The 25,920-nt window shown below is 47.1% G+C and overlaps 10 protein-coding genes across 10 annotated transcripts; 5 read left to right on the top strand and 5 right to left on the bottom strand.

Annotated features, from left to right (window-relative positions):
• Positions 1–492: 492 nt before the first annotated feature.
• I303_106752 (uncharacterized protein) lies at positions 493–1,929 on the top strand (the record flags this gene model as incomplete). Its single annotated transcript, XM_018411862.2, has 4 exons — positions 493–584; positions 1,001–1,112; positions 1,453–1,605; positions 1,891–1,929. 4 exons carry the CDS (start codon positions 493–495, stop codon positions 1,927–1,929), a joined length of 396 nt encoding a protein of 131 aa, XP_018259063.2.
• Positions 1,930–2,225: 296 nt separating this feature from the next.
• I303_106751 (uncharacterized protein) lies at positions 2,226–4,614 on the bottom strand (the record flags this gene model as incomplete). The annotated part of the gene is made up of 9 exons (XM_018411863.1): positions 2,226–2,352; positions 2,467–2,816; positions 2,911–3,176; positions 3,245–3,319; positions 3,427–3,694; positions 3,774–3,865; positions 3,941–4,098; positions 4,170–4,343; positions 4,502–4,614. 9 exons carry the CDS (start codon positions 4,612–4,614, stop codon positions 2,226–2,228), a joined length of 1,623 nt encoding a protein of 540 aa, XP_018259064.1.
• Positions 4,615–4,972: 358 nt separating this feature from the next.
• On the top strand, positions 4,973–6,632 carry I303_106750 (uncharacterized protein; the record flags this gene model as incomplete). Its single annotated transcript, XM_018411864.1, has 6 exons — positions 4,973–5,158; positions 5,260–5,488; positions 5,576–5,750; positions 5,829–5,946; positions 6,006–6,116; positions 6,246–6,632. The coding sequence occupies 6 exons, from the start codon at positions 4,973–4,975 to the stop codon at positions 6,630–6,632; spliced, it is 1,206 nt and encodes a 401-aa protein (XP_018259065.1).
• Positions 6,633–6,789: 157 nt separating this feature from the next.
• I303_106749 (uncharacterized protein) lies at positions 6,790–7,703 on the bottom strand (the record flags this gene model as incomplete). Its single annotated transcript, XM_018411865.1, has 4 exons — positions 6,790–7,010; positions 7,092–7,109; positions 7,218–7,443; positions 7,650–7,703. 4 exons carry the CDS (start codon positions 7,701–7,703, stop codon positions 6,790–6,792), a joined length of 519 nt encoding a protein of 172 aa, XP_018259066.1.
• A 1,492-nt stretch (positions 7,704–9,195) lies between these two features.
• Positions 9,196–10,712, top strand: I303_106748 (uncharacterized protein; the record flags this gene model as incomplete). The annotated part of the gene is made up of 6 exons (XM_018411866.1): positions 9,196–9,637; positions 9,779–9,813; positions 9,932–10,221; positions 10,332–10,381; positions 10,448–10,507; positions 10,594–10,712. 6 exons carry the CDS (start codon positions 9,196–9,198, stop codon positions 10,710–10,712), a joined length of 996 nt encoding a protein of 331 aa, XP_018259067.1.
• A 548-nt stretch (positions 10,713–11,260) lies between these two features.
• On the bottom strand, positions 11,261–12,206 carry I303_106747 (uncharacterized protein; the record flags this gene model as incomplete). Its single annotated transcript, XM_018411867.1, has 3 exons — positions 11,261–11,579; positions 11,751–11,917; positions 12,042–12,206. The coding sequence occupies 3 exons, from the start codon at positions 12,204–12,206 to the stop codon at positions 11,261–11,263; spliced, it is 651 nt and encodes a 216-aa protein (XP_018259068.1).
• A 598-nt stretch (positions 12,207–12,804) lies between these two features.
• Positions 12,805–15,493, top strand: I303_106746 (histone deacetylase RPD3; the record flags this gene model as incomplete). Its single annotated transcript, XM_018411868.1, has 11 exons — positions 12,805–12,840; positions 13,060–13,105; positions 13,217–13,299; positions 13,403–13,520; positions 13,589–13,663; positions 13,724–13,831; positions 13,891–13,921; positions 13,981–14,215; positions 14,307–14,556; positions 14,672–14,839; positions 14,916–15,493. 11 exons carry the CDS (start codon positions 12,805–12,807, stop codon positions 15,491–15,493), a joined length of 1,728 nt encoding a protein of 575 aa, XP_018259069.1.
• Positions 15,494–17,162: 1,669 nt separating this feature from the next.
• On the top strand, positions 17,163–18,610 carry I303_106745 (uncharacterized protein; the record flags this gene model as incomplete). The annotated part of the gene is made up of 5 exons (XM_018411869.1): positions 17,163–17,392; positions 17,703–17,902; positions 17,987–18,170; positions 18,338–18,398; positions 18,509–18,610. The coding sequence occupies 5 exons, from the start codon at positions 17,163–17,165 to the stop codon at positions 18,608–18,610; spliced, it is 777 nt and encodes a 258-aa protein (XP_018259070.1).
• Positions 18,611–19,563: 953 nt separating this feature from the next.
• I303_106744 (PHD finger-like domain-containing protein 5A) lies at positions 19,564–20,461 on the bottom strand (the record flags this gene model as incomplete). The annotated part of the gene is made up of 6 exons (XM_065969428.1): positions 19,564–19,597; positions 19,689–19,735; positions 19,876–19,994; positions 20,058–20,119; positions 20,276–20,312; positions 20,437–20,461. The coding sequence occupies 6 exons, from the start codon at positions 20,459–20,461 to the stop codon at positions 19,564–19,566; spliced, it is 324 nt and encodes a 107-aa protein (XP_065825500.1).
• Positions 20,462–21,377: 916 nt separating this feature from the next.
• I303_106743 (uncharacterized protein) lies at positions 21,378–24,019 on the bottom strand (the record flags this gene model as incomplete). The annotated part of the gene is made up of 5 exons (XM_065969427.1): positions 21,378–21,745; positions 21,821–21,938; positions 22,006–23,366; positions 23,456–23,858; positions 23,927–24,019. 5 exons carry the CDS (start codon positions 24,017–24,019, stop codon positions 21,378–21,380), a joined length of 2,343 nt encoding a protein of 780 aa, XP_065825499.1.
• Between the last annotated feature and the right edge of the window lie 1,901 nt (positions 24,020–25,920).

The following is a 25,920-nucleotide window of genomic DNA, read 5'->3' as shown; positions in this document are numbered from 1 at the left end:
AAAGATCATATACGTCCAATTGCCCCGCATCCTTGTATCCAACCGTCCTGTCCTCGTCCTCGTCCTCGTCAACATTGCCATTGTCAAGATACATGTATGCATTATGTCCCATATCCCATATTCAGATTCTCCCAAAAAGACACACACAAACACACAATCTTCGATGGTGCATAAATGGGAGCAGAATATAAATAAAAATAGCGGCTTCCCCTTCCACTTCCAACGATGAGCCAATGATAAGTCCGTAATTTCCCGACCAGTTGATACCTTGTAGGCGGATTCCATTGTGAGTGGGTGATTGAGCGGAATCAAATTATCCAATCCAATCCACCAGGTCAAATCAAATCAAAGCAAATGCGATGGACCACGGATGACAACCTCTAGACAGACTTCTTGAGTGAGGAGAAGCTTGCAAACCAAAGCAAAAACACCACACTACGATACATTACCCCTTCATCACCCCTCTCTCACACACCCCGCAACCCCGTCAAAATGGCTATGAACAACCAAGCTCCTGCCGCCCTAGTGGAAAACCAAGAATCGACATCGCTTTTCTCGAGTTTGGTGTCTTTCTTCGTGCCTACGTGAGTATGATTGTACACTCTAGTGTACAGCGTCCGGATCTTCAAGTGGGATCAATGCAGGAGTAGTGAGAGCCTACAGGATGTGGGAAGTGACTTGAAGATGCACCGAGAGTGATACCAGGAAGTATTGCGGGTGAGAAATGGGCTGAGAGAGAGCTGTCGTAGGAGGAGTAGGAGGAGGAAGAGGCGCAAGGATAAACCTGTTCTGCGATCGTCTGCGCGATATGGTTGATATTTGGAAGAAGAAGGAAATCTCTGGACTCATCCTCAGAGGCATCTCATTGGAATCTTGGGATCTTGGATCGTTGAAAAAGAGGAAGGCCAACAGTGGTCATTGAAAGCAAAAGCAATGTGGAATTCAAGTGGAACGTGATGCTGACTCTGATGTCATGTCATGTCATGACGATCTACTACAGTGCCCACGCCGAAGCTCCCGAGGAGTCCGAGGAACCCGCTGAAGAAGGTGGTGAAGACTCAGAGGAGAAGGACGAAGAGGAAGAGGAGGAAGAAGAGGAAGAGCCTGAGGACGTGAGTCGTCTCATCTTGTTCCATCTCATCCCTCCTCATCTCACTCCATGTCGATACAAAGTCGAAAATATCGAAAAGAATCGAACCGATCTCAATCCGCTTAAACCTGTTTGTCGAGGAGCATTGCTGATCACTGATCTACTCTTGCTTCTCTACTGTTTCCATCTTATCTTCCCGGCACTCCTGAATAATCTGTGTATCGTTTTCGATCACTGTCCGACCAAAACCCCAATACCTTACTACAACCATATTTATTGCCTACCACCGCGTTCGTCAACTCATGATAATATTGACTCCCCGTTTCCGCGCTGCTTGTCCCTCTCTGTCGCTCACTCAACAGCCCGCACCAGCCATCCGAGAAGAATGCGAACAAAAGACATGTGCCGAACACGTCCACCACTTCAAGCACTGCCAAGAGAAAGTAGAGGCCGGTAATGGGTTCCCAGGGGAAGACTGTGTCGAGGAATTCTTCCATGTCTTACACTGTGTTGACGTGAGTACCGGTCATCCACTAATTTGAAACCCGCCGTTTTATTCCACCCTGTCCCTGTAATCGATGGGTGCATTTTCCTGTTTAATAGAGTCGGAAAAAGGGGGTAGAGTGCGGAGTTGTGATTAGATCGAGAGTCAGGCGCGGAGAACGCCACGTTGGTCTGCCGTGTCTGAGACCGGATCATTGGATCATTACAGAGTAACTTTCTTCTGGAGGCGGATCGCAGACTAATAATATCGGGGATGAAAAAAAGATGATGCTGACTGTCATTCCTTACGCTCTTAGCAATGTGCCGCTCCTAAGATCTTCAAGAAACTCGCTTAATCTACCTACCTTCTTACATCGTGTGTCCGAGTCGTGGATGGATTTTTTGTTGATCTGGTCTGGGTGGGACGATCAAGCGGGCGGCGCTTACACATACATAGCATGATATGCAAAACATCACTTCCAAGCGAGCACTAGAGTAGCATCCGAAGGGAAACGAGGGAAATGATTCAGACAATTTGACAAGTTGACTGCATTTCTCATATCACTGCAATATGACACATTGTCTACGAATATGACAGTCTACAAATAACTTTTCCTCCCTGGCAAGAGGTTCAATCTTGACTTGAGCCCACCTAGAAATCTCCCAAATCGAGATCGATCGTTCTCGCTACGTATTCTTGCGGAGTCTCGTTCTTCCTCAAACCCGATACCGGCGGAACATCAGGCTTGGGTATCGGTGCTGGGTTCTCTTGACTTGCCCTGGTTCCCAGAGTCACCGTCAGCTCCGCGTCTCATGAGACGAGTGCACCATGACCATGATCATAACCAGGGCAGAATGAGGGGCAAGCCAAGACAAGACAAGACGACACTCACGACTTCGCTTTGATCATCGCTTCTTCAGCTTTCTTCCTCGCCAAAGCAGCCTGATGCGCTTTACTCATCATCTCTTTCGTCTTCCTCTTATTATTCTCGTTGATCTTCTGGATCCGCAGATCATAGTCGTCGGAGCTCTCATTCGAGCCTTGCGCAGCTACGAGCTGGCCCGTCGTCGGATCACCGCCCAATTTGATGATCTCCGAATTGATATCTTCTACCGCGGCCACGTCGTTCCGGCGCAATGCCAGATCCCGCGTCGAGAGCAATTGGGATATCTTCAGGAGGGCCGATCGGTTCGCTGAGGGGTCATGGGCTCGACGAGTATTGATCTGACGATTTACTTCGGCCTAACCAATACCACCGGCATCCAAGACTCGGTCAGCACACCCACTCGACGGCAAACATACATAGTCTCGATACTGTTCCCGTTGATCAACTCACGTCAGTCATTGGTCGATCCCTCAACGCCTTGATTTCCTCGTGCTTCTCTTTCAGTTCACTTCGCTTCGGGATCTTCACCCCATCTGCCTTATTCGTCATTGTGAACCGTTGGAATTCCTTCTCTTCGAAATCACCATTCGACACATCGGCAATCCTGAACAGTCTTGTTGATTTGCCGTAGGAACACAATAATCCCCTAGCGTCTCGCACGTTTCGTCCTTTGTATTCTATATTATACGCCCCAAATTTCTCTGTCGTGTCGACATCTGCTCATGTGTATTGTCAGCCACGTTGTCCCCTCCTACCGGGACCGTCGAGCCTGATCGAGACCTACCTTTTATCCTGTGTACTCGATATTTCGGTCTACCTTGTTCATCTGGTTCCGAAGCCATCAACCTGACAAATCCGCCTATCGCACAAATCCGGAGAACATCGATAGTCAGCTGCCTTTCCCTCCATGGCCCCTTGATGAAACGCGCAAAGGTGGGGGTAGAGAGAAACGCCAACCCAACATACCAGTAACTGTAGCCTCGAACCCATCTTTATACATCATATCTACCAGCTCATACCTGCTCAATCGAGCAGAATTGACTTCCAGCCTATTCGCGGGCGTTCCATCTATGTCTTCTTTCGCTTCTTTGTTGGGCGAAAGGTTCTTCTCAGGGGATTGAGGCGGAGAATATCTCTGAGCGTATGATTGTGAATGCGATATCTCTCCATCTTCCGTCGAGTTGTCCGAAGCTGGAGATGCGGATCGCGGTCGTCTTTGACTCTGTCTTGCTGCCTATAATCCCATTCGCATCAAAGATCTCAGAACCCCTGCTTCTTTCGATGAAGTATGCCTAAAATGGAGTCTCGCTTACCCTTCTCTGAGCACGTTCATCCTTGGCTTTTCGTTTATTCTTCAGATCAGTCATGGCTCTTGACGCCTCCTTTGAAACGCTCGTGTGTTTTCCTACATCATAGTGCAGCCATGAAGTTATCAATAATGCGGGACAGGGGTACCACTGAAACCAGACATCCCACTCACTCTTCTTCCTGGAAGGCCCGTCATCGTCGTCGTTCTGATCGTCCCCTCCGATAGTCTTGAACATCGCATCAAGAGCTTGAGAGTCTTTCAACTTCTGCATCTCCTCCAGACGTCCTGCCAGAATATCTTCTCTCTCAATTTCGTTCATATTTTCGAGTCTGTCCAGCACGGATTCGTCAGATGGTGAAGTTGCGATACATCACCATGATGTTGGGAAAATGGAACCTACCTCTCCCTATCTGCTTCATCAATATATTTTCCTTCTAACGGGTAAGGATTAGTAGCAGCCCCTCTAGGTTGTCGATTCGCCTTTGATGAAGATGCAAAGTTGGTCACCGCATCTTCTTCGTCTGATTCAGATTCCAGATCCATGTCTGCTTCGCCCTCAGACTCGGATTCTTCGCTACATCATCGGACAATTTCGGTCAGGTCAGCATTGATGTTCTCACATGTCTGCAGCTCAGGTCGAGCAGGCGGTCTATGTGCTCCGGAGAGATGGATCCCATGCAATTTTGATTGTGGTGGAGATTGCATGCTGTGGAAGCAGAAGGTTGGGCTCACAACGCTTTGGACTTCTTCGCTTTACCTCCTCCAGAATTATGTCTCTTCTTCGAAGGTCTTCTGGACGGGTCATCCTCCACCAAACCCAGCAATTCGTTCTCCAAGTCCGACATGCTGATTTAGTAGAGCTTATCTATTTCGACTTCGCGTGTCCTTCGTGAGTATATCAAGCACTTGTCGTATGAACGATTTTAGGCAATGGATGGGCTGTAAATAAATCAAAGAAGTGAAGTAAGAGTTGAAGTGGAGAAAAGCGCGAATGAGTTTTGTTTTGGGTTGACATCCGAGACCGAGATTTGGGTTCAACTCGTTGAGGTTATATTCCTATCAATTTCCACACTACATCTGCTTCTCCCAATTGCAAAACTCAAGAGTTGACTGGGGAGAAATACGACTTCCTCAGAATCGCTGCTCTGCGCTCGCCCCGTGAGCGGACTTGGCTGCTCTTTGTAGCTCTGCCTCTTCACAATCATGTTATTCCGCCAATTCTACGTCATTTTAGCGGGCCTCTTAGCGATACCACTATGTCTTGCCCAAGCGAGTACGCAGCTGAACTCACAAGTCAGCGACCTCTTCTCAAATGCCAACACGACTGGGGGCCATACGAACAATTGGGCAGTGTTAGTTTGTTCCTCCAGATATTGGTTCAATTACCGTGTAAGTATCCTATCTCATCTTTATGTCAACTTCCCTTTGTATTGCTTTAGTCAGACAGACCAGACGGGAATAGCTGACCGAATTTGTGACTGAACATATAGCATATGGCGAACACGCTGGCGATGTACCGGACCCTCAAGAGACTGGGTCTACCAGACTCCAATATCATTCTGATGCTGTCCGACGACGTGGCTTGTAACCCTCGAAACGCATTTCCAGCGACGGTCTACGCGAATGCTGGACGACAGATGGACCTGTATGGCGAGGGTATCGAAGTCGATTATAGGGGATACGAAGTGACCGTTGAGAGCTTCTTGAGACTACTAACGGGTGAGCGGCATGTCACTAAGTCTCCTCGATAGACTAGATAAACAGCATTGTTATTGGCTTACATATTTCCCAAACTGCCATGATTAGGCCGACACGATTCCTCTGTACCTCGATCCAAGCGATTACTCTCAGACGCCTCATCGAACGTGTTCATCTACATGACAGGCCACGGGGGCAACGAGTTTCTGAAATTCCAGGATAACGAAGAGGTCTCAGCTTATGACGTTGCTGATGCCGTCGAGCAGATGTGGGAGAAGCGGAGGTGAGTCAAGTAGTATGAAGGCCTTCTGCGTTGTTGCCAAACCTCATGATAATGACAGGGGTTTTCACACTTGCACAGATACAACAAATTACTGTTCACCATCGACACTTGTCAAGCAAATACTATGTACTCCAAATTCTACTCGCCTGAAATCATTTCTACCGGGTCATCTTCCCTAGGAGAAAACAGTTATTCGGTGGGTCCAAAAATGCAAGAACAGGTGGCTTCTGGCTTAGCTGACCAATCGAACGATAGCATCACAACGATATGGACATCGGAGTAGCCGTCATCGACTCTTTCACACATTATATTCTACAATACCTCGAAACCCTCGGCAAGGCTTCCCGAGCTACACTCAAGGAATTTGTGAGTCGGCCTGAGCCAGCTGTACTCTTCCCCCCTCCCGTATTTCATCTATATACTCACCGCTCTTCCCTCTTTTGTCCCGACCTCCTCAAAGCCATGATAAAGTTTGATTGATCACCCACTTGACAGTTCGCGATCTACGATCCGGTCAAAATCCAATCCCATCCAGGAATATCCACAGACTTGTCGACCGTCCCTCTAGGAAATATACTAGTAACAGACTTCTTTGGCGCCGTAGCTAGAGTCGAAGCCTCCAATCTGGAGTCAGAGCTCTCGCCTCTGAATAACGTCGCCAATGACTGGGAACAGAGTACCAAGACGCCAAGTCCAATGGAGGCTCAGTCGTCCGAATGGGCCTCACGCAGTGCACCGAAGAGCGAGAAGAACGGATGGTCCAGGCCTTTGCAACATAATGAGGCGGAAACGAAGCACCTGTGGGGGACTGTGAGTGGCATAGGAGGACTACTGGCGCTTGGATACGTATTGCAAGCTCGAGGTAAATCGAAGACAGATTGAGGTATCAACGACCCGTGCTCGAAGTTCCCACATTGTAATATGTCGTTTGCCAATGACTGTAAATACTTAAGATACCCCGCATCATGTATACCCAACTACGGATTGTCTATCTATAATTCCCTTTTCATTGTGCATTTCCATATATACGTGCCACCTTTCACACTCGCTTCCTATCCTGCGCCGCACTGACAATCTTGGTCAACTTCACACCCATATCTACCGCCATCCCGAGTGGAATAAGCAAGAACGGTATATACTCGCTTAAGAGGGTGACGATCTCGCGGGTCGTCAAAGGGGGTTTGGGATTCGCAGTGAAGATCGCTCCGAGGCATGGGATTAGAGTGGTAGTTGTTGATGCTCCGTATGCAAGGAGCAGGGCTGTAGTCACACATAATTATCAGCGACTGACGCAGCGTATTGACCCGATATCGGTAAATTAGATATGAAATTGGGACGTACGGTATATCCTCTTATCGTCTAGGTGATGGAGCACGTTGACACGATCATCTTCAGCATCCCTCTCAAAGTTCTGTGTCTGTTACGGGAGGGTCTTATGTGAATGAGGGTGAGAATGGAACAACTCACTCCGCCATAATCCAATAGCACCCAAGATGAAACAAGGCAATTGGAAAAACCCTTCAAGGTATAAAAAATACCTCAACCATGCGAATTCCCTCGTTCCAGACATCGCACCTCCCAGTATCGGATCTCTCGCAAGGGAGATGGACCATTCGAATAACGACGATAATGGTGTATCGGCTAACCAGTGTTTGGGGTAGATGGTTTGTAGATCCAGCAAGATCGTTATTGGCTATGTTGTATGTCGCCAAGCAATAAGCATACAATGGAGAATTATATCGGATAGAGATCCGACACTGATCGTTTGGTTTCATTAGAGGAGACATACTATGTGTAGCTGTTTAATCATTAAGGCAGCCGCACGATCAGCCTAGCGTCTTGATTCCGGGAGATCAGATACAGAGTCGGACGGACTAGATGAATGGATAAACCACTCACAGCACAGAACCAGAACCATAATCCGTCCAAACCCCTTCCTGCGAACCGGGACATTTTGCTCCTTGTTGATCAATGGTCTGGATCTCTCGATAGAGATGTTGATGAGACTATGCTCTGCTCTATCTCCAAATAAATTGTGGACCAAGCGATATTTTCAACCAACATGCCTTCGAAGGTGTCCGAACGTTCAATCGCGTAAGTGGAGGCTCACTCTGGTGATCTCTCGGATTTGTGGCATTCCACATTATTGCAACAACTCCATGCTTACCATTGTATCTGACTGGTGCAGCCGCCTGACCTCGTACAGCACCATCAAAACACCGGCGAGAGCTGCTTTCTCATTAGAGACGAAAGTTCGCTTCGTCGAGCTTGCGCTTGCAGATGGAACACACGTGGATCTGCAGAGTTGCATCAATCCCTTTCTGAGTCATGGTCCGTGCGGTCGTCATGCGCATAGCAGCAATTGTCAAATGGATCGGCAGATATTCGCACGCCGTATCGTCCGCTCTACGATTGATAAGCACTCGAAAATGTAATTCACACGATGTGTACTCTTATATGTGGCATGATCTTTTCTGCGAAGAATGACCGACCATCAATCTGATGTAAACAGCACAGCTTTCTGTCTATGTTTGATCTGCGGGATATGTATGTACGTACGTACGTACAGATAATAGGGAAGCGAACTAAACGCTCGGACATGCATCATTCCTCTGCCTTTGCTTCGTTTTTGTTTTAGGAAAGATATTGATCGATCCTGGAACAACATGACATCTAGCAGAGTTCGAAGGAGTTGCCTTGAGGCAACGACTGCCCGCAGCAGCACGCGCTCATTCTGTTTATCATCCTCGGTGAAGGATTGTAGAAGCTCTTTCCTGTCTACCTGAAATCATCTCAGAGTTCACCTGAATTGCTATAGCCGGGGGAAACCATCTTGGACCGTATTCTGATCAGAAGCAACGATTAGCTTGACTCGATCATGAAGCTTGAATAATCTAAGTTCGATACTAAAGGTAATCAAAGGACAGTTCAAGGTCCTTCACTTTCTCATGATGCCTCCCTTCTCCAGATCTCGGAAATCATGAAATCAACAAGTCCGAAATACAATGCTATTCCACCAGATTACGGTCACTGATGACAATGATAAGCCGTCATGGTGCTGATACCGAATGTTGATGATCACTCTTGTGTCTCAACGTTTTACTGATGGTGATGGTGGACTAGTGAATGCTACACAGCATAGTGTCTTGTGCGTGAGAAACAGCATGTCATTCGAAGCATGAAGAATTTTTACAGCTGATCTGCTTGTATGGTATAATACTCTGTGGACGACCCCTCTTATTGTTCCACTGTATCCGGTTTTCCCATTCTCCTTCCTCGTCTACTTTGAGAGTCTGCTTATCATCTTCTTTCTTCGTCACTCCCTCCTCAATTGCGCTTTGGTAGGTATTTTCCCTTTCCCCTTTAATCGCTAATCGCTCATTTGACTTATCGAGGTCGAACCGTGTCTCGTCAATCAGTCAAATATCTAGAGACGGTGTTCGAAATGGTTTATTTCGCCACTTTGATTCTTCCCCTCCTGATCACTCTACCCACTCTCATTTCGTCAAGCCCCAGTCCCAAACCGGATCCCACTCGAACAGATCCGCTCGAGGTGAGGGGCTACGAGACCCATCCGAAATGCTACAACTACGAAACTCGAGATCCCCATACTTGTAAATGTTATCCCGAATACGAGGAGCCACAAGATCATGGTCATGGTGAATGGTACGGTAAACGTGCTGAAGAGACTACTGCTGCTGCTGCCGCCGCCGCTGCCGATATCGAGGCGCAGAACAAAAAAGGTGGACATCATCTCGAGGAATGCGTTTGTCCTGATTATCCGAACACCGAGCTCGACGATGGATGGGGTTCAGGTGAATGGAAGAGAAAAGGTGGGGAGAAGGAACATCAACATCCGAAGTGCGTTTGTAAAGGCCAGCATCAGAGTGAGTCAGTCTTCTGTATCATGCTGCACAAACTGTCAGCCACATCATTTTCGACGGCATCGCACAATACCAACTCTCCCGTCTGATCGTGTCGATGTTCTTTTACCTGGACACTAGTGGCTAACCTCAGTGATTTGACAGCTTACAATCCACACACAAGAAAATGCGAATGCATCGTAAGTCTATCCCCATACTCACATGTCTTGCCAAGTATCGGATGGCTTTCCGCCACTACCATCGTTGCGCGAGCTGAGCTGACGGCATCTTGCTGATTTGCTGATGAATTGCCTATAGAAAAAATGGTGCCCCTGGACTCCTCCTGGGCATTACAAGCGAGGCGAGAAGAAGGGCGGACACGAGCATCACGGTCTGAAATGTAGACCTTGCGGACCTACCGGATCAGCTGTACCTCCCGGACAGGGCGGTGGCGGCGGCGGGTATGGAGGGGGATACAGAAAACGATCTCCATCTTTACATGAAGCCATGCAAATGAGGAAAGACGATGAAAGGGGCGTAGAGACGTTGTTGGGTTGTAAAGATCATGAAAGGGCCTGCGAGTCTAATGGACATTGGAGATGCAACGAGTGAGTCGGCCGGGCATCGTCCTCGGTCATACCTCAGGCGAAACAGCGTCGATGAGCTGCTGATCATCGGATTGCGCTTGTGTTTGTTGCTCGATCATCATGTACTGTAGTGTCAGCTCTTTACTCTGGTCTTGTGGTGGATGTCCTGGCGAAGGTGTCGGTGAGTAAACCAGCATCCGCCCACATCATACGCATCGAATCGTTGATTTGCTTATGATGATGGCAGATTGCGGAGCTATACCTGGGGTATCAGAAGTCGTCTGCGATCAAGGCAGATGTCTTATTGGTAAGCTGCCACTTTTGCAAGACGATTTCGCTTTGGATTCCGACTCGTTGTCTGACTTTGCGTTTGCGTGCTACTATCTCGCTTAGAATCCTGCCGAAGAGGATATACACTCATAAACAAGCCCGAAATCGATTATCTAACCAATACGACCTGTGTCAACGAGAACGATTCGCCTAAACACTGGTTTGTCAACCAAGGGATCTAACACTCCTCATATTTCATTCTTCAGATGACATCAATATCAAACGGACGATAGCGTCGTGACAGCGACACATTGGGCTCTTTCAGGCTAAACCTTATATAAGAGATATCTTGTTGACATTTATCACCTTCTTTTGCTGGCCAGATCAAATGCCTTATGCGTTATGCTTATAGATAGGTAGATTAGGTATATACACATACACTGCGTTATTATGATTATGACATCCATCCATGCCTTCGATTGAAACCATGTAGATGTTGGTATTGTCCAGGACTCGGAAGCCAATTAGTAGTGATCAAATCAGATGACTGGGGCCCGGCATCACGAGGAAATAGACAAATACAACATTTGATTCATCGGGATGACTTCTAAGAGTATTGTGATACAGACTTCAGCTTGATCATCTTTTATGCAATGCTCATCTTGGAGCGAAGAACGCTCCCAATTTTATCGCCCCGATCCCCTTTGCAAGAATCACTAATATCCGAGGTTGCCGGACCAACGGACCAACGGACCAAATTCCTCTACTTCAACTACATCCTCCTCCGCGCTTACGCCTCCATCCCCTCAACTTCCTTCTGCAGCACCTCCTCGTTCCGCCTGAGACTCTCCACTTCGACACCCATAGCTTGACAAGCCATCTCCAGTTGTACATTACTACTGATCAGATCCTGCCATCTACCTTCCAATATATTCAGTATCTTCCCTTTATCTTCCTGATACACCCTCCTACTCCTGTTAACACTGATGATCTCCTCTTTGAGCGCGGCGAGGGTCTCCTCGAGCTCTTTCACCTGAGAGGATAGTTGGAAGTTCCTTATTAGCCATGCGTTGGGGGCGTACGTCGATAGGAGGTTGGTATTTTCCAATCTGTCGATCAATATCGGATATCAGTATCATACCCTATGACCGAACAAGACTCGCATCCAGGGGGGGGGAGGGGAGGGGAGAATCATTTGACAATGATTGATGTGACGTCGACGCAGTACGAGCACACCTGGTCGGAGAGATCCCAGATTCAGAATATGTAAGTACACGCACCTCAACGCCATATGTCCTTCCGATATCTGACTCCTCCTCTGAGCTTCTTCGAGCTCTTCTAAGCTTGATTCCGGGGACACTGTCGGCGGCTGATATTTCGTCGGATCTATCGATTGTAGAGTGGTCGAAGGGTATTTATCTAACAACGAGGATAATTCGGTGGATTTCTATTTTGATATTTGGAAACAGTACACAAGCCAGATTAGATTAGCATGAAGCGACGCTACGATATCGAGTCCAGAATTCTAGATTCGAAGCCGCATAAGGTAGAGGAGGGCCACTTATACTTACGGGAAAGACATCAACGGGTTTCGGTATCCTCTCATCATCGTCGTTGATCTGAGGAGTTTTTCGTAATTCGGCCTCTATCAATGCTTGAGCGGCCGCTTTGATGGATGGGTCGTCTAGCTGTTTATCGTGGTACGGTAATGAATCAAGGTATGCTGAGGAGGACATCTCGCTTCCAGTTTGTTTTGAATCGGATTGACTTGATTTGATGAGACGTTCCTGTTTCTTATGTAGTCCAAGGAGATTCTGACTATATTGTTCTGTTTTGCTTCAATGTCATGTATAGGTGTACAGGCCTCACCATCAGACATTTCATCCTCAATACCTTCAACACATTTAGCCCACAAGACTTCGAAGGATGAGAGCGCAACGGGATCAATTCCCCTGCTATCTCACCATAGATGGATCGGCGTTATCCGGGATATCGCACTGTGGTTGTGGTTCTTGTACTTGGACTGTACCTCCACTGTTGTGATCATCCTCAAGCTGAGAGGCACTCGGTATCATTTCACCTTATTCTGGCATTCATCTCTCCCGTACAATCTCACGGACACATCCTCGGATTCGAAGCATATCAAGCAAGTAAAAACGAGCGACAAGCGTCAAGCGACAAGCCCAGATACCGGTTTTCTAGCTCTCGAGACAGCTCCAACCAAGATCAAACAGATTTGAAAGCGCGCTCTAGAGAGAAGAGAAAGATCTTAATTCTCCTTTCCTCTTCGACCCCATCCGCCAACACGAACGAGACGAGGCGAGGGTTTATACGATGGAACCGATCTTAGGAGAGGCCAAGCGGCGTGTGGTAAGTAATGACAAACGTCCACTTTTTCCGGCATCATCTTTGTGGCCAGTCGCTGCTACTGTAGCCAGCATGAGCGTAATCTTTCAGGTCCTGCCCCTCGTCATCGCCAAAGCCCGGTTATCATTGCTTCACTAGGGGCTTATCCCTTTGCCAAAATCGAAACTCTGTACCAATAGAGATGCAAGAAAGCTGACTGATGATTCGAATTTTGACTTATAGTGCTATTTCTTCGACTCAGATATCGGGAATTATCATTATGGACCTGGTAGGTCTTATTCCCAGCCCAGCCATAATTGTGCTTTGAGAGCGCATCAAAACAAGGGAACACGAAGATGCAGCTGATGTTGATTTGTATTTCACTCGTGTTCATGTACAGGTCATCCGATGAAACCTACTAGAATCAGAATGTGTCATTCGCTCATTATGAACTACGGTCTATACAAGAAGATGGAGATCTTCGTGAGTCATCTATCTCCGACATCATATACCATGCGTTCTCCCATACTCCAGAGAAGCCTTTCTCATGCTTTGCTGGATGGTCGCTGATGCTGCTCCACTGCAGAGAGCGAAACCCGCTACGAAGCGAGAGATGTCGCAATTCCACACAGACGAATATGTCGATTTTCTACATCGTATAAATCCCGATAATGCTCAACAATTCGCAAAAGAGCAAGTCAAGTGTAGGTAATCAGCTTGCAAGAGCATTTCGAAGCGTGTGTGAGCCAAGCTGATACAAAGTGGAATATAGATAATGTTGGAGACGACTGTCCGATATTTGACGGGTTATTCGAGTACAGCTCGATATCTGCTGGAGGGTCAATGGGTACGTCAGCTTTCATATAAGGGGTACAGCGCGTAGCTGACAATTGATTGCCGTTCATAGAGGGTGCAGCGAGATTATCGAGGGATAAATGTGATATTGCTGTGAACTGGGCTGGAGGGTTGCATCATGCCAAGAAGGCGGAAGCGAGTGGATTCTGCTACGTCAACGGTAAGTCAACCTTCAGAGAAGTACAAGTCAAGGGTCTTGAAGCTGATCAACGCACTCAGACATCGTACTTGGTATACTCGAATTGCTACGGTAAGTGACCCAGTAATGTATGACCTCGAACTTCCAGCTGATCACCCGACCTGCATCAGATACCACCAAAGAGTTCTTTATATAGATATAGATGTGCACCATGGAGACGGAGTGGAAGAAGCATTCTACACTACGGATAGAGTCATGACATGTTCTTTCCACAAATACGGAGAATTCTTCCCTGGAACTGGTGAGGTGAGGGATAATGGAATAGGCAAGGGGAAAGGATATGCAGTCAATGTGCCTTTACGAGACGGCATAAATGATGAGAATTATCAGAGTATATTCCAACCGGTAAGTCCCGACATTCTGGCGAATCAGAGCGCCATCTGCTGCACACCCCCAGAAGGAGAGTAGTCGAACAAGCTGATGCCGGGCTACATAGGTGATAAAACGAGTGATAGAATGGTACCAACCGGGAGCTATCGTACTTCAATGCGGATCTGATTCCCTATCAGGCGACAGATTAGGATCTTTCAATTTGTCGATGAGAGGTCATGCCGCATGCGTGCAATACGTCAAATCCTTTCACCTTCCTCTACTACTCCTAGGTGGCGGAGGGTACACAGTGAAATCGGTTAGTAGGACTTGGGCATACGAAACGGGTTTAGCGGCTGGAGTTGAATTGCAGAAGAGTAAGTGCCTCGTGAGACCGTCGGCCCGCCCATGACCGCTTTTTCGCTCCATCACGTTCAAATTCAAGTTGGCTTCGACGCTGCATACTGACTTTATCGACGTGCTGCGTTTTAGATATACCGAATAACGAATATTGGGAATACTACGGGCCGACATATGAACTCGATGTTCGAGCGAGTAATATGACCGACCAAAATACGCCTGAATATCTGCAGAAGGTAACCGAGTCTGTGTTTGAGGTGCTGCGAGATAAGAACGCAGCTCCTAGTGTGCCACTGCAAGGTGAGTCGGCGCGGATTAACTAGATCAACGTAATGTGATGCCAGCAACTCATGCTGTGTTCAATTGCCAATTGCAGATGTGCCGAAATTACGCCATGATGACGAAGACGATAACGAGCTTGAAGACACAGAAGACAAGGACGTCAGGCGGCCGCTGAGGCTATGGGACAAAGAGAAGCAGAACGAGAATTCGTTGAGTGATTCAGAGGACGAAGGCACGGGCGGAAGAAGACATCGACAAAGTCATAAAGATCCTGCGAGCAAATCTCATTCACCCAAAGAAAACGGAAAGAGGAAACGATCGAAGACGCCCCCGACGACATCAGTCTTAGACGGTCCGCCTCACCCGATAAATCCACAGTCAAGTACGACAACTAGAAATGGGAATAGCGGAGTAGATGTAGGACAATGGGCTCAATCTGTACAACATTCAGAGTCCTCAGCCACGACTGCGGCTACAGGCAGATCTACAAGTACAACAGCATTAACAGCTCGAGATCGAATTGGAAATGGGGATATAGAGATGGCTGAGCCTGATTCGAACACGAATACCACCAATACCAACGGGACTGCAACTCAATCTCCGATAAATCGGATATCCCATAACCCTTCAGAACAAGCAGAACAATCGAGGGAACGCACGGGAGCTTTATGATCGCAATGGCACACTCAGGTGCATGGGGTCATTGGAGGGCATAGCGTGATCATGCCTCCGTTCATTCGCTTGACGCTTGGTCAATTTTAGAAATTCGCATATATGTGTTATCAGTAATTTGCTTTTCTGTTGGACCTTTCTTTTAGGATGAAGACGAAAATCTTCTCTGTTTTCCTTTGATTCGCTTCGATTCTGCTCTAGTTATTCCCCACTACAATTAGTGAAATTAGATCATGATGGTATACGGTGTATTTGCATGAAAACACTTGTCGCTATATGGATGAAGTAAGACCGAAAAGCATCTCGTTACATGACTTGAACTTGATTACCGCCTTTGCCTGCTCTCAATCATTTACAAGTACATGATGGTGAAAAATTACACGGTCCGGCGGGCGGTTATGTGTGTCGTACCACTCAGTCATACTTTGAGCTTGCCGGGAGGAAGACTTTGATTCTCTGCGGGGCGAAGGAAGAACAATAACCGGGGTTCCCGGATTGGCGGGGTTGAGGATCCATGTGAACGTGTAAATGGACAAATCGTTTGATCAGAAGACAAGACATATCATAGGAATCAATCTATACTGGGGACAGTCAAACGTATCTTCTCGTTGAGCTCCGGGCCGGCCCCCTTCCCGCTGCGATTTTGTTTGATCAGACACACAGAGACAGGCATAGCAAAACAAAGCAGACGTAGACTGGACACACGCATCGCTTCGCACCCTGTGATCTTGACATCGCTTTGATCCGACGAATCTTCCTGTGATCGATTACGCTCGTCCCCGAACACAACGTTACGAGTACACTGTCGTGGGGCGCCAGACAGCACGACTACTTTACCAAAGGGTTGTCCATCTCATTATTCCCTCACAGCCCCAGTCCCAAGGAATACACAAATAAACTTTGGTGATGTTCTTCGACGGTTTTTGAGATTAGCCGGAAACCGTCGATTTCTTCGGATTTGTTCGATGCAGTCCGTCCATTCAGCGAGAGGTAATCCTGAGAGAAGCTTCTTTTCTTCTCATTTGGCTTTTTCTTTGTCTTTGTGGAGGTTAAATCAATTGCCTAATAACTCATCATATGAGCCGAGATGTAATCAAATCAACCGAGAAGAAGAGAGAGAGTATCATATTATTATTATTCAGGTTCCGGATTAACCGGTGCATAAGGCTATTTGAGATCATGTGTCCCTACGCACGGGTACAAGCTAAATTTTCCATGGGGAATGTGGAGACTCCATTATATCATCGTTTATTCTTTTTTACCCTATGCATGAAAGGTTAGATGAAGATCGGTTATTGGATTAACCCTTACCCATATACCCATATAGCCCATTGACCGGGTATAGTAATAGAGTTGGGAATTGCACGCTAAAAAGTTATTTCACTCGTATATATAAACCCACACAAGGACCAACGCTCATAGACCCTTTGGGATCAGGTCTACATCCACATCGCCTCGCTAAACACACGATTTACAGCCCCGTTCTTAGAGGGTATAAACATAGATCTAACTTCGATCGAACATTTCAAGCCCAGCCCCACATCTTGAAATATAAGCAGATCAAATCATCGCATCTTGATTTGATCGATTCCACTTTCATCCTCAACTTACCACTCACCTTCCAATCAAGTCAAACCAAGTCGACCCTAGACAAGACAGTATCAACACGATGGCGTCCAAAAACGAGATTGCTGCCGAACACGGCTTACACAACCACCAAACCAACTCCGATGGTACACTCGCACCCAACAACGGGACCCACACTACGGGCTACACTGGCGGTGGTGGACCCATGGCAAGATTCATCACCCCAGGAGGACATCCCGTCGATACTTCTCAACCTGCTTTCCCGGTCTTTCATCGAAAATTCGCTAATCCAGCGCCATTGGGTTTATTGGCGTGAGTCTCCCTCTACCCCCCTTTTCTGGTTATGCGGTTATACATATCAGAACTGCATCTTTGCGATGGAATCACATGATTTTCTATTCCGCCGAGATTCTTACGATATACATGAATTAATCTAATAAACACAAACACCGCCAAAAGGACAAATTCTTCTTCATACCCGGACGATTTTAAAAATTACTCTTCTTTTGTGTGCTATTTTTAATCCTCCGTCAACCTTGGCATTTATTCATCCCTCCATCTCCCGACATCTTCTGATGCATAATTTCCTGGCTAATCCGTGACATATCGCCTGACTTTACAGGTTCGCCGGTACCACCCTTTTACTATCCTTCTTCAACGTATCGACTCGAGGAGTCACCGTTCCCAATGTGATCCTAGGTATGGCACTGGGATATGGAGGATTGGTCCAATTGATCGCCGGTGTCGAGGAATGGGCGTGCGGTAACACTTTTGGTGCTACTGCTTTCGCCTCTTACGGTGGTTTCTGGCTATCTTTCGCTGGTAAGCGCTTTCTCCTTGATATTCATTTACCTCCTACCCGGCATTGGAGGCAAAGTTCCCAATTGACTTGGTTCGTCTGTTTAGTCCTCTACATCCCCCAATTCGAAGTGACCGCGGCCTATACCGATGAAACGATGTTGGCCAGTGCGCTCGGTCTGTACCTCGCCTGTTGGGGAGTCATCACCTTCCTTTTCCTGATCGCTTGTCTTCGATCCTCCGTCGCTTTGGTCGGCGTCTTCTTCTTCTTGGACATCACCTTCTGGCTTCTGTAAGTCCAAGTAACTTGTCAGAATCCCCCTTCCTCGGATCTTCGGCAACGGTGTCGGCGGCGATTTTCTAGAAAACTACATCTCAACAGCGTCCATCATTCTCACCTTCCCGCCTTGGCCACTGGTAAACGAAAAGCTGACATGGAATCTTCACTTCACCGCTTAGGGCCGCCGGAGAATTCACTGGATCAGCTACGACCCACAAAGCAGGTGGTGCATTCGGTATCGTAAGTCAGACAATCGGGTATCAGCCCTGCTTTTCCCACTATAGTGCAGGCGTGTGAGGGCATTGAAATACAATGAATTCGCTGACACCTCCGATCTCTCGCTGAAATAGATTACCGCTTTCGTAGCCATGTACACCGCCACTGCAGGTTTACTCACCAAAGAATCGTCTTACTTCTTATTACCTGTCGGTGATCTGTCCAGAAAAGATTGAGGGTCCAAGACTCATACCTGCATCCGATCCATCAAATCGGTGTCATGTAAAACGGGATCGGACACAGAAGGGGTGGCCGAAGTCGGGGCTGAACGCGATCGTGTTCGTAGAGAAGGGATACATGAGTTAGGTAGGAAGAGGAATACAAACAGAGGTTCAAGGCTCAGCGTTTAAATTTGATTTTGAAATGGTTTCCAATAATCAATTTACAGTACAGTAATTTACACTTACTTCGTTTAGACCCGCTCCATCGTCGATTGGAGCCAATTTCGTTTGGCTGTATTCATATATTATTCTATATGTTTAAAAGGAGAATGAATGTATATTGGACTGTTCATCACTTAGCAGTCAGTGGAGTGGGTCTGAAGTGTGTATGAAAGGAAGTTGACTGTGATTTGTTTGGATGATAGCCAAATGATACGAGTAGAGCTGAACCGAATCTGTCTTATCTTCGTCTTGTTTGCTCCAAATGAGAAACAGAGATTAGAGACTAGCCCTGTGTCCGAGGTCATCGTAAGAGGTGATAAAGGCTCTCTTCTGTACTGTACATACCATACTTCCACTTCCACCGCAGACTGAACGAGTTAGTGTGTCATCCGCAAGTCATGAGTGTAGGAATCATATACCAGCTACCGGCACAAAATGAACTTGTGCTACGCTGCTGGATCAGGCGGCTAGGTCTGCTTGCATGTCTGTACATATGTGCCGATTTGTAATCAGTGAGTCCCTTGAATCAGATGATAAGTCACAGGAGGCCATCATCAGCTGTGGGCTGCCAGCCGTCGGTCGTCGGTGATCATAGTGTTCGAGTTGTTTTTGATGTAAGGAGGGGAAAGAAGAAGGAAAGATTCGGAGATTCAGACTGAGCGATATTGTAGATGTACGGAGTGGGAGCGTAAAGCAATGAGAAATCGTATTTTGAGGACATCGCGGGTCCGTCGGCGTTACTATCACTATCCTTTCTTGAAACCTCCTCCTTTTTCCAGCCTAAAAGATATCAAAACGCAAGGACAAGGCCGGGATGGATCAGTATTTGGATTTTATCGTACTTGATTACCATTCAACAGAGTTCACTCACCCCAATTTCTTCCTTTCGTAGAACGCATCCACCCTACTTGCTCCCATCTGTTATTGGGATTGTGGTCAGCTTCATCCTCAACCTCGGACGTGATAAAAAAGGATCAAGAAGACAGACGAAGATGTACGTGTACGAAGGAAGGTGAAGGAGGGAGGGAGGAGGGTTTGACAGACGAACAAAGACTCACATTGATAATCCTCGGACACCCATCTCTATCTTTCTCCAACCTCGTACATTCCGTACAATAATACGCATCCGAGATGGCGGGCGAAGAACAGATAATGCATTTCCCAGCTGCCGTACCGACTACGCAAATCGCATAAGACTCAGCACCGACGGCGAATCACTTTAGTGAGAGATGGCACTCACATGAACACTCGTCGCATATACGGACAATCGTCATAGGTCGCACGTAAGAATCGCATATGGGGCTATACAAGAAGGTGAAGAGGCATGTGTTAGTATGCAACTCTCCTTCTGAATCTGACTCATCAACTTTGGCTCTTAGATTTCCCGCAAGCCAGACTGAGTATTAAGCCAAGTCGCCTGTGAAAAAAGCCAAGGTCTGGAAAAGAGCGAAAACGCACCATTTACCATCGCATTTCTCACACATTCGACCGATGGCTACGAGTCAAAGTCAAGGTGTCAGCTTGTCACTTCAATCCAACATGACATGGTAGAATGGGGCAAAGTCCTTCGGGTAGAGGGTATATCAAGGGCCGAAGTGCAGTAGACCGAGCACACTCACCTATACCAGGCTGTCGTCGACACATGAGTAAATCTGGGTGATGTTTAGACTACATTCCGAACGCGAGGTAAGCATCAGCCTGACTCGTCCTCGCTTCCGAATGCAAATGAAGCCATGGAAGGCCGGGAATGGGAGGACGGTGCTTACCATTTTGGAATTCTGCTTTGGCCGGTCGAGGTCGAATTATCGTCAGAAGTGTAAGATCCTCTCTGATGTTTATTCCAGGGTCTCAGTCTCGTCTCAGTCTCAGTTGGAGCTTTCTGCCTTCTGTTCTGCGTCGGTCCGTCGTAAGATTGTATGTAGAAAAGAACGTATAAATCAGATGAATCATCAAAACATCAACAGTATTTTCAACAGCAACTGGAATATCAACGACCGACACGAAGGAATCTCGAGTGAAAGTGGCGAACTGCTTATGTAATCCAATCCCAAGGTGAGAACTGCCTCGGCCTACGAGTCCTCCCAAAAGGTGTTCTTCGCAAATCCAAGCCTGAAATGCAGCACACAAGCGACTGTAGATCTGTAATTGCAGATAGAGCAGGAACGCGCATCCTACATCGCTATGTGGTCTGTATCGTGAAACACCACAATGATCCAATCATTCAATATAATATACTATAAACATATGGACATGAACCGTATAAAATTGGAAGAATGTAATATGTATGGAAGAAAGGGATGTGTACAAGCATATCTATGGCCTCGGTCTCCAAGGAAGAAAAATAAATCAAAGACCAGGGACATATGCAATCTATATTGTATGCACACGTCAATCTTCCCCTTCCCCTTCATTTAAGATATACCCCTCGTATGAGGGATACTTTTCATCTTTACCTCTACCTCTACAACAAACAACATTAAAGTCTCGTACCTCGTTCTGTTCCCTCCGTCCCCTTGTCTCCTTCAAAAGTCAGAGAAATGATCTGACCAGATCGTAAAGACTACAACTTGACAACATCCATACCCGCTGAAGTATGCGTATGTCCATTCTTCTTCCCCTCTTCACACACTTCAACCGATATCAACCATTTATCTTTCAGCGCCTCGTCGACCGTCCAACGGGTTTTCGGATCAGGATCCAACATGTGTTTTATCACGTTCCTGCATTCTCGAGGAATCAAGTTGTTCAACGGTGCAGGTGTCGGAGGCTTTTCGTTGGGTCCAGTCGTACCGTCCCCTTTATACGTTTGGGCATACGTAGCGAAAGTTGAATCGCTCGTTTTCGCTACTCGCCAAGGCAATTCTTGGAATTGCATACAATAGAAGACTATTGCTGCCGCCCATACATCTACTAATCTGGCATCGTATTCTGCAAATACAAAATTGGAGACAAGTCAGCTCAATATCTCAGTACTGCCAAAAATGGACATCGGCGTCGACTTGCCTTTATGATCGAATAGCTCCGGCGCAATGTACGGCTCAGATCCACATAAACCCTTGGATAGATGGGTCTTCTTCTCCCAACACATTCGGAATACATCCGAAACACCGAAGTCGGTGATCTGCAAGTCCAAACAAAGCGTTAGCCTCTACTACCATCTCCTTGTCGAAGCAAACAAGATGACCCACCTTGACATGGCCTCTACCATCTAAAAGCAAGTTCTCAGGCTTGATATCTCTATGGGCCACACCCATCGAATGCAAATATTGTATCCCTTGTAAGATCTGCTTGAAAGTACATTCGACTTCTCCAGATGACATTCCGCCTTTCTTGATCGCCGCATAAAGATCTCCGCCGGGACAATACTCCATGACCTCACACCAATGATGAGCTTCGTCTTGCACCAGATCAACAGTTTCTACCACGTTTATATGATGGAGTGTCGAAGAAATACAGAACTCGGAGGTGAGTTTCTTGACGTAATCCTTTTCGGTTTCGTTCTTCCTTCTCTTTCGGAATTCCTTGACCGCATAGAGTTTCTCTTCTCTTCGATCCCATTTATGGGCAAGTCGAACCACAGCAGTAGCTCCTTTGCCTATCGCTGCTTTATCGCAAATACCGTATTTCTTCAAGAGCGAAGCAGTAGAGCCTCCATCTCCTCCGGCTTCCGAGCCCGCTTTGGTCGACGCTTTATCCGAACCTTTCGCTGACCCGTTCGCAGAGGCTTTCCTAGATAATTTGGGCCCGTTATCACCTAGTCCAACAAGATCCTTCAAGGTAAATTTATTGCCGGAACTACTGGTGACTTCTTGCTTGTTTGCCACAGACACCGGTTGACCACCCTGAAGCGCTACAGGTTTATCTTTTCCACCTGTGGAGCCGTGAGAAGCGGATCTTCCTGAGAGTTTCCTTGAAAGAGGAGGAAGAGCCGGGACTGAGGGTGTCGATGCGCCTTTTCGATCGGTAGGGGGTTGTGCATGTGGATCCCTATCATGGCCTTTGTCCGAATTCTGACGACGGAAACTGGGCGCTCTGGAAGGTGGTCTTGAATGATCTGAATCGGATACGTTGGCAGGTGGAGTAGAAGGTGTCAGGGGCGGAGATCTCGTAGCGTCTCGACTAGGAGGATTGGGTGATCGGCTTCTTGAAGGGGAATTATGTCCACTGGAAGAATGTTGACGGGAGACGTCGACTGATAAAGAGTCGTAGTGATTTTGTGCTTTCGCTTCGGCAGCGGCCTGAGCTTGAGCATGAGCGGCTAATTTGGCTTCGTGTTTAGCTTCGTTCGGATGGAACATCTTGTGCAAGAAAGATTTCTTAGGCCCGTGTTCGCCCAGCATTTGGGGTTTACTGGTGGTCGAATGCGCCCTAGATGCGCGGGTCTGATTCTCGGGATGCTTCTCATGTGAATGATGAGATCCAGCGTACACTGATGCGGAGGAATTGGCTCTCGACATCATGGCGGAATTCATGCCACTAGCCGGAGGAGGGGGAATATTCATCGAGTGACCAGGATGTGGAGAATTGGTGGTTGACGGCAGAGGGCGGACTACAGAGCGAAACAACGGTTATCAGAATCTGTACATACAACAGAAGGTGCAGCCGGGGAAGACAGAAAAGGCACGAGAAGATACGCACAGCTTGGGAAAGGAAACGAGGCATCGGGAAGTCCAGGTTGAGGATGATGCACTCTTGGTGAACCCGTGCTACCGACCGTAGCCATACTGGAGCTGAGTGGAGGGAGATATTGCGCTTGAGGAGGTTGTAAATGGTCATATCCACCATTCAATGATTTATGGGCGGTGTTATCTGCGTCATTGGTTGAATGACCGAGGGGCGAAGGGTGATAATCCGATTTCGCATGTTGGATTTGAGAGAGACTGGGTGGGCTGATAGGTTCAGCTTCCGAATCCGGAGTTGAATTAGGAGGTGATAAGGATGGGGTACCAAGAGTACCATTATGTGTAGCAGAGGGGGGTTTTAGGTTATCGAGCATGTATGGGAGATCTTTGACGTTGACTGTCTTCGTTTGGGGCTGATCCTGCCGAAATGCAGCCTTGTCAGAAATCGAATATATGTCAATTTACAAATCGAGGAGGGGGGACTCACTGGCTTCGTATCGTCCGGAAGACCTTCTTCGTCTGCAGCTTCCGGTATCGTACCGACTCCGTGACCGCCATTTGATGTCGGCATACTTGTCATTCTGCCTGAAGTTCTGTGAGGATCAAGATTTTTGCGAGAAATATGGGTTGAAGACGAAGATCTGGGATTGTGTGTAGTGATTGCTATTCACAGATAGTCGATAATGTGTCACACTGACGTGCGTTCGTTACAAACTATCCGCCATGATATACGTCAAAGAGGTGGTTGAAGGGGATATATCGGTTTGGCTTGACGCGTGGATCTCTCCTAAGCTGATTTTTTAGATCAAGGCCAAGACGGGTAATGTCGCACAGCGAGATTAGGAGTGTGTGATGCCAAATCAGATCGAAGCAAAACGATCGACGTCGGATGAACAAGCGCGACGGTCGGTAGTGTGATGACGATTTGATAGTTTGTTATTTATTGTTAATCCAGGGAGAGGTCAAGTGGCGAGATGGAAAATACAGGCATTAGCTTGATTATTTCTCTGATTTTATGTTTGTGGATCGACCAGCGACACAGATAGACAGCAATGCGAGAGGAAGTCGAAGAACAGGTGAAGGCAGGTCAGACGAGCCAAGCCTTTATAATGAGTGCGATGGGTGATGTTATCCTCGAAACGCTTGGGTATACAGTATCCATTGTCCCTTTTTACTCCTTGCAGACAAAAGGTTGCTTGAACTCACCTGTGACTAAGCAGTTACCAGCGTCGAAGTTATGATTGATTGTAGTTGGCTCGAGAGGAGTTGCGTATCTGGCGAAAGTTTTGTGGTCAGCTAAATGGGATTGACTATATGACAAACCTTTCCAACATTTGATGAGGGACAAGCTGTTAATTTCCCTTGACGATGTTACGCCATGACGCTAAACGTCTTGTACCCTCCTTTGACCACTATGCCAAAGACAAAATCTCTTATCACACGTTCATATCTCTTCCCCACCGTATGCATACCTTATCTTAACAAAAACCAATGTCAACAGTACTCACGTTTGATCCAAACAGAAGCCTTGAACGTGAATCTGCAGGGTGAAACCCCTTGTTCGCTCGTGTTGCTACTACACCCTTTTCCTGCTTATGCAGCTATCGCCACCTCCTTTTCTGCGCGTTGTCTATGTGGCTGTTGGATGATCGTGTCCAGTAGGTGTTCTGCTATGTGATTGGGAACAATGGATAGATGTAGGGCTGGACAGATAGATGGTGTATCGATTTAATGGCTCAATCAATAATCTATGGCTGATGATCTTGAAATCGGCTGACACATGCAGTATGCAGTATGCAGTACAGTACAGTGGTAGTATGCTATGGTGACTTGTATGTAACCAGCAGCGCAGGAAAATCCCTCACAACTCTGACCAGAGTACGACTGCCAAAGATATTCTTTCATTAGAAATTAGATAATCAATTACTTTTTATTCTCTAATCAACCCTCTATCCCTCCATCGGCAAATACAAGAATACAAATGTCATTTCGAATCCCACAAAGTTTTAACGTAATAGGTGATTCCCAAACATTACATTTCGACTATTTGACAATTTGCAAATCACTTTCTTGGGTAATCAATCCTGCTCCTTCCCAGTCGCCAGCATCCATAACCTTTACGCCAAGGCACGAGCACTGTACGTGATTCCCTCTCACCTATTTCTGGCGTAAATGAGTTATTTCATGATGACGGTTCTGATTTTTTCAGGCAGATTTGTGAGAGCTCACAACTCCATTTGCCGAGATACTCGGTTCTCCATATGTTCACACCTACTGGCAGCGTGGATATGTGCCATACAACATGCTAGAGAGTTCCAGTGTCTCCGGTCGTGTCTATCCTTCTCCACGTCCTTGACGATACATGGGTCCAATTTGGCAGCGATTTCGCGCATTCATGCCGGCATTTCACCACTGTCAGAGCAGGATGATCTGCGATTCATGTTCATATGGCCTGACCTCTTCATCTGGCTATTCCTTGTC

This window comes from Kwoniella dejecticola, chromosome 8 (genome assembly GCF_000512565.2).
Source record: "Kwoniella dejecticola CBS 10117 chromosome 8, complete sequence".
Classification (NCBI taxonomy): Eukaryota; Fungi; Basidiomycota; class Tremellomycetes; order Tremellales; family Cryptococcaceae; genus Kwoniella; species Kwoniella dejecticola.
This window is presented reverse-complemented; position numbering and strand designations above follow the sequence as displayed.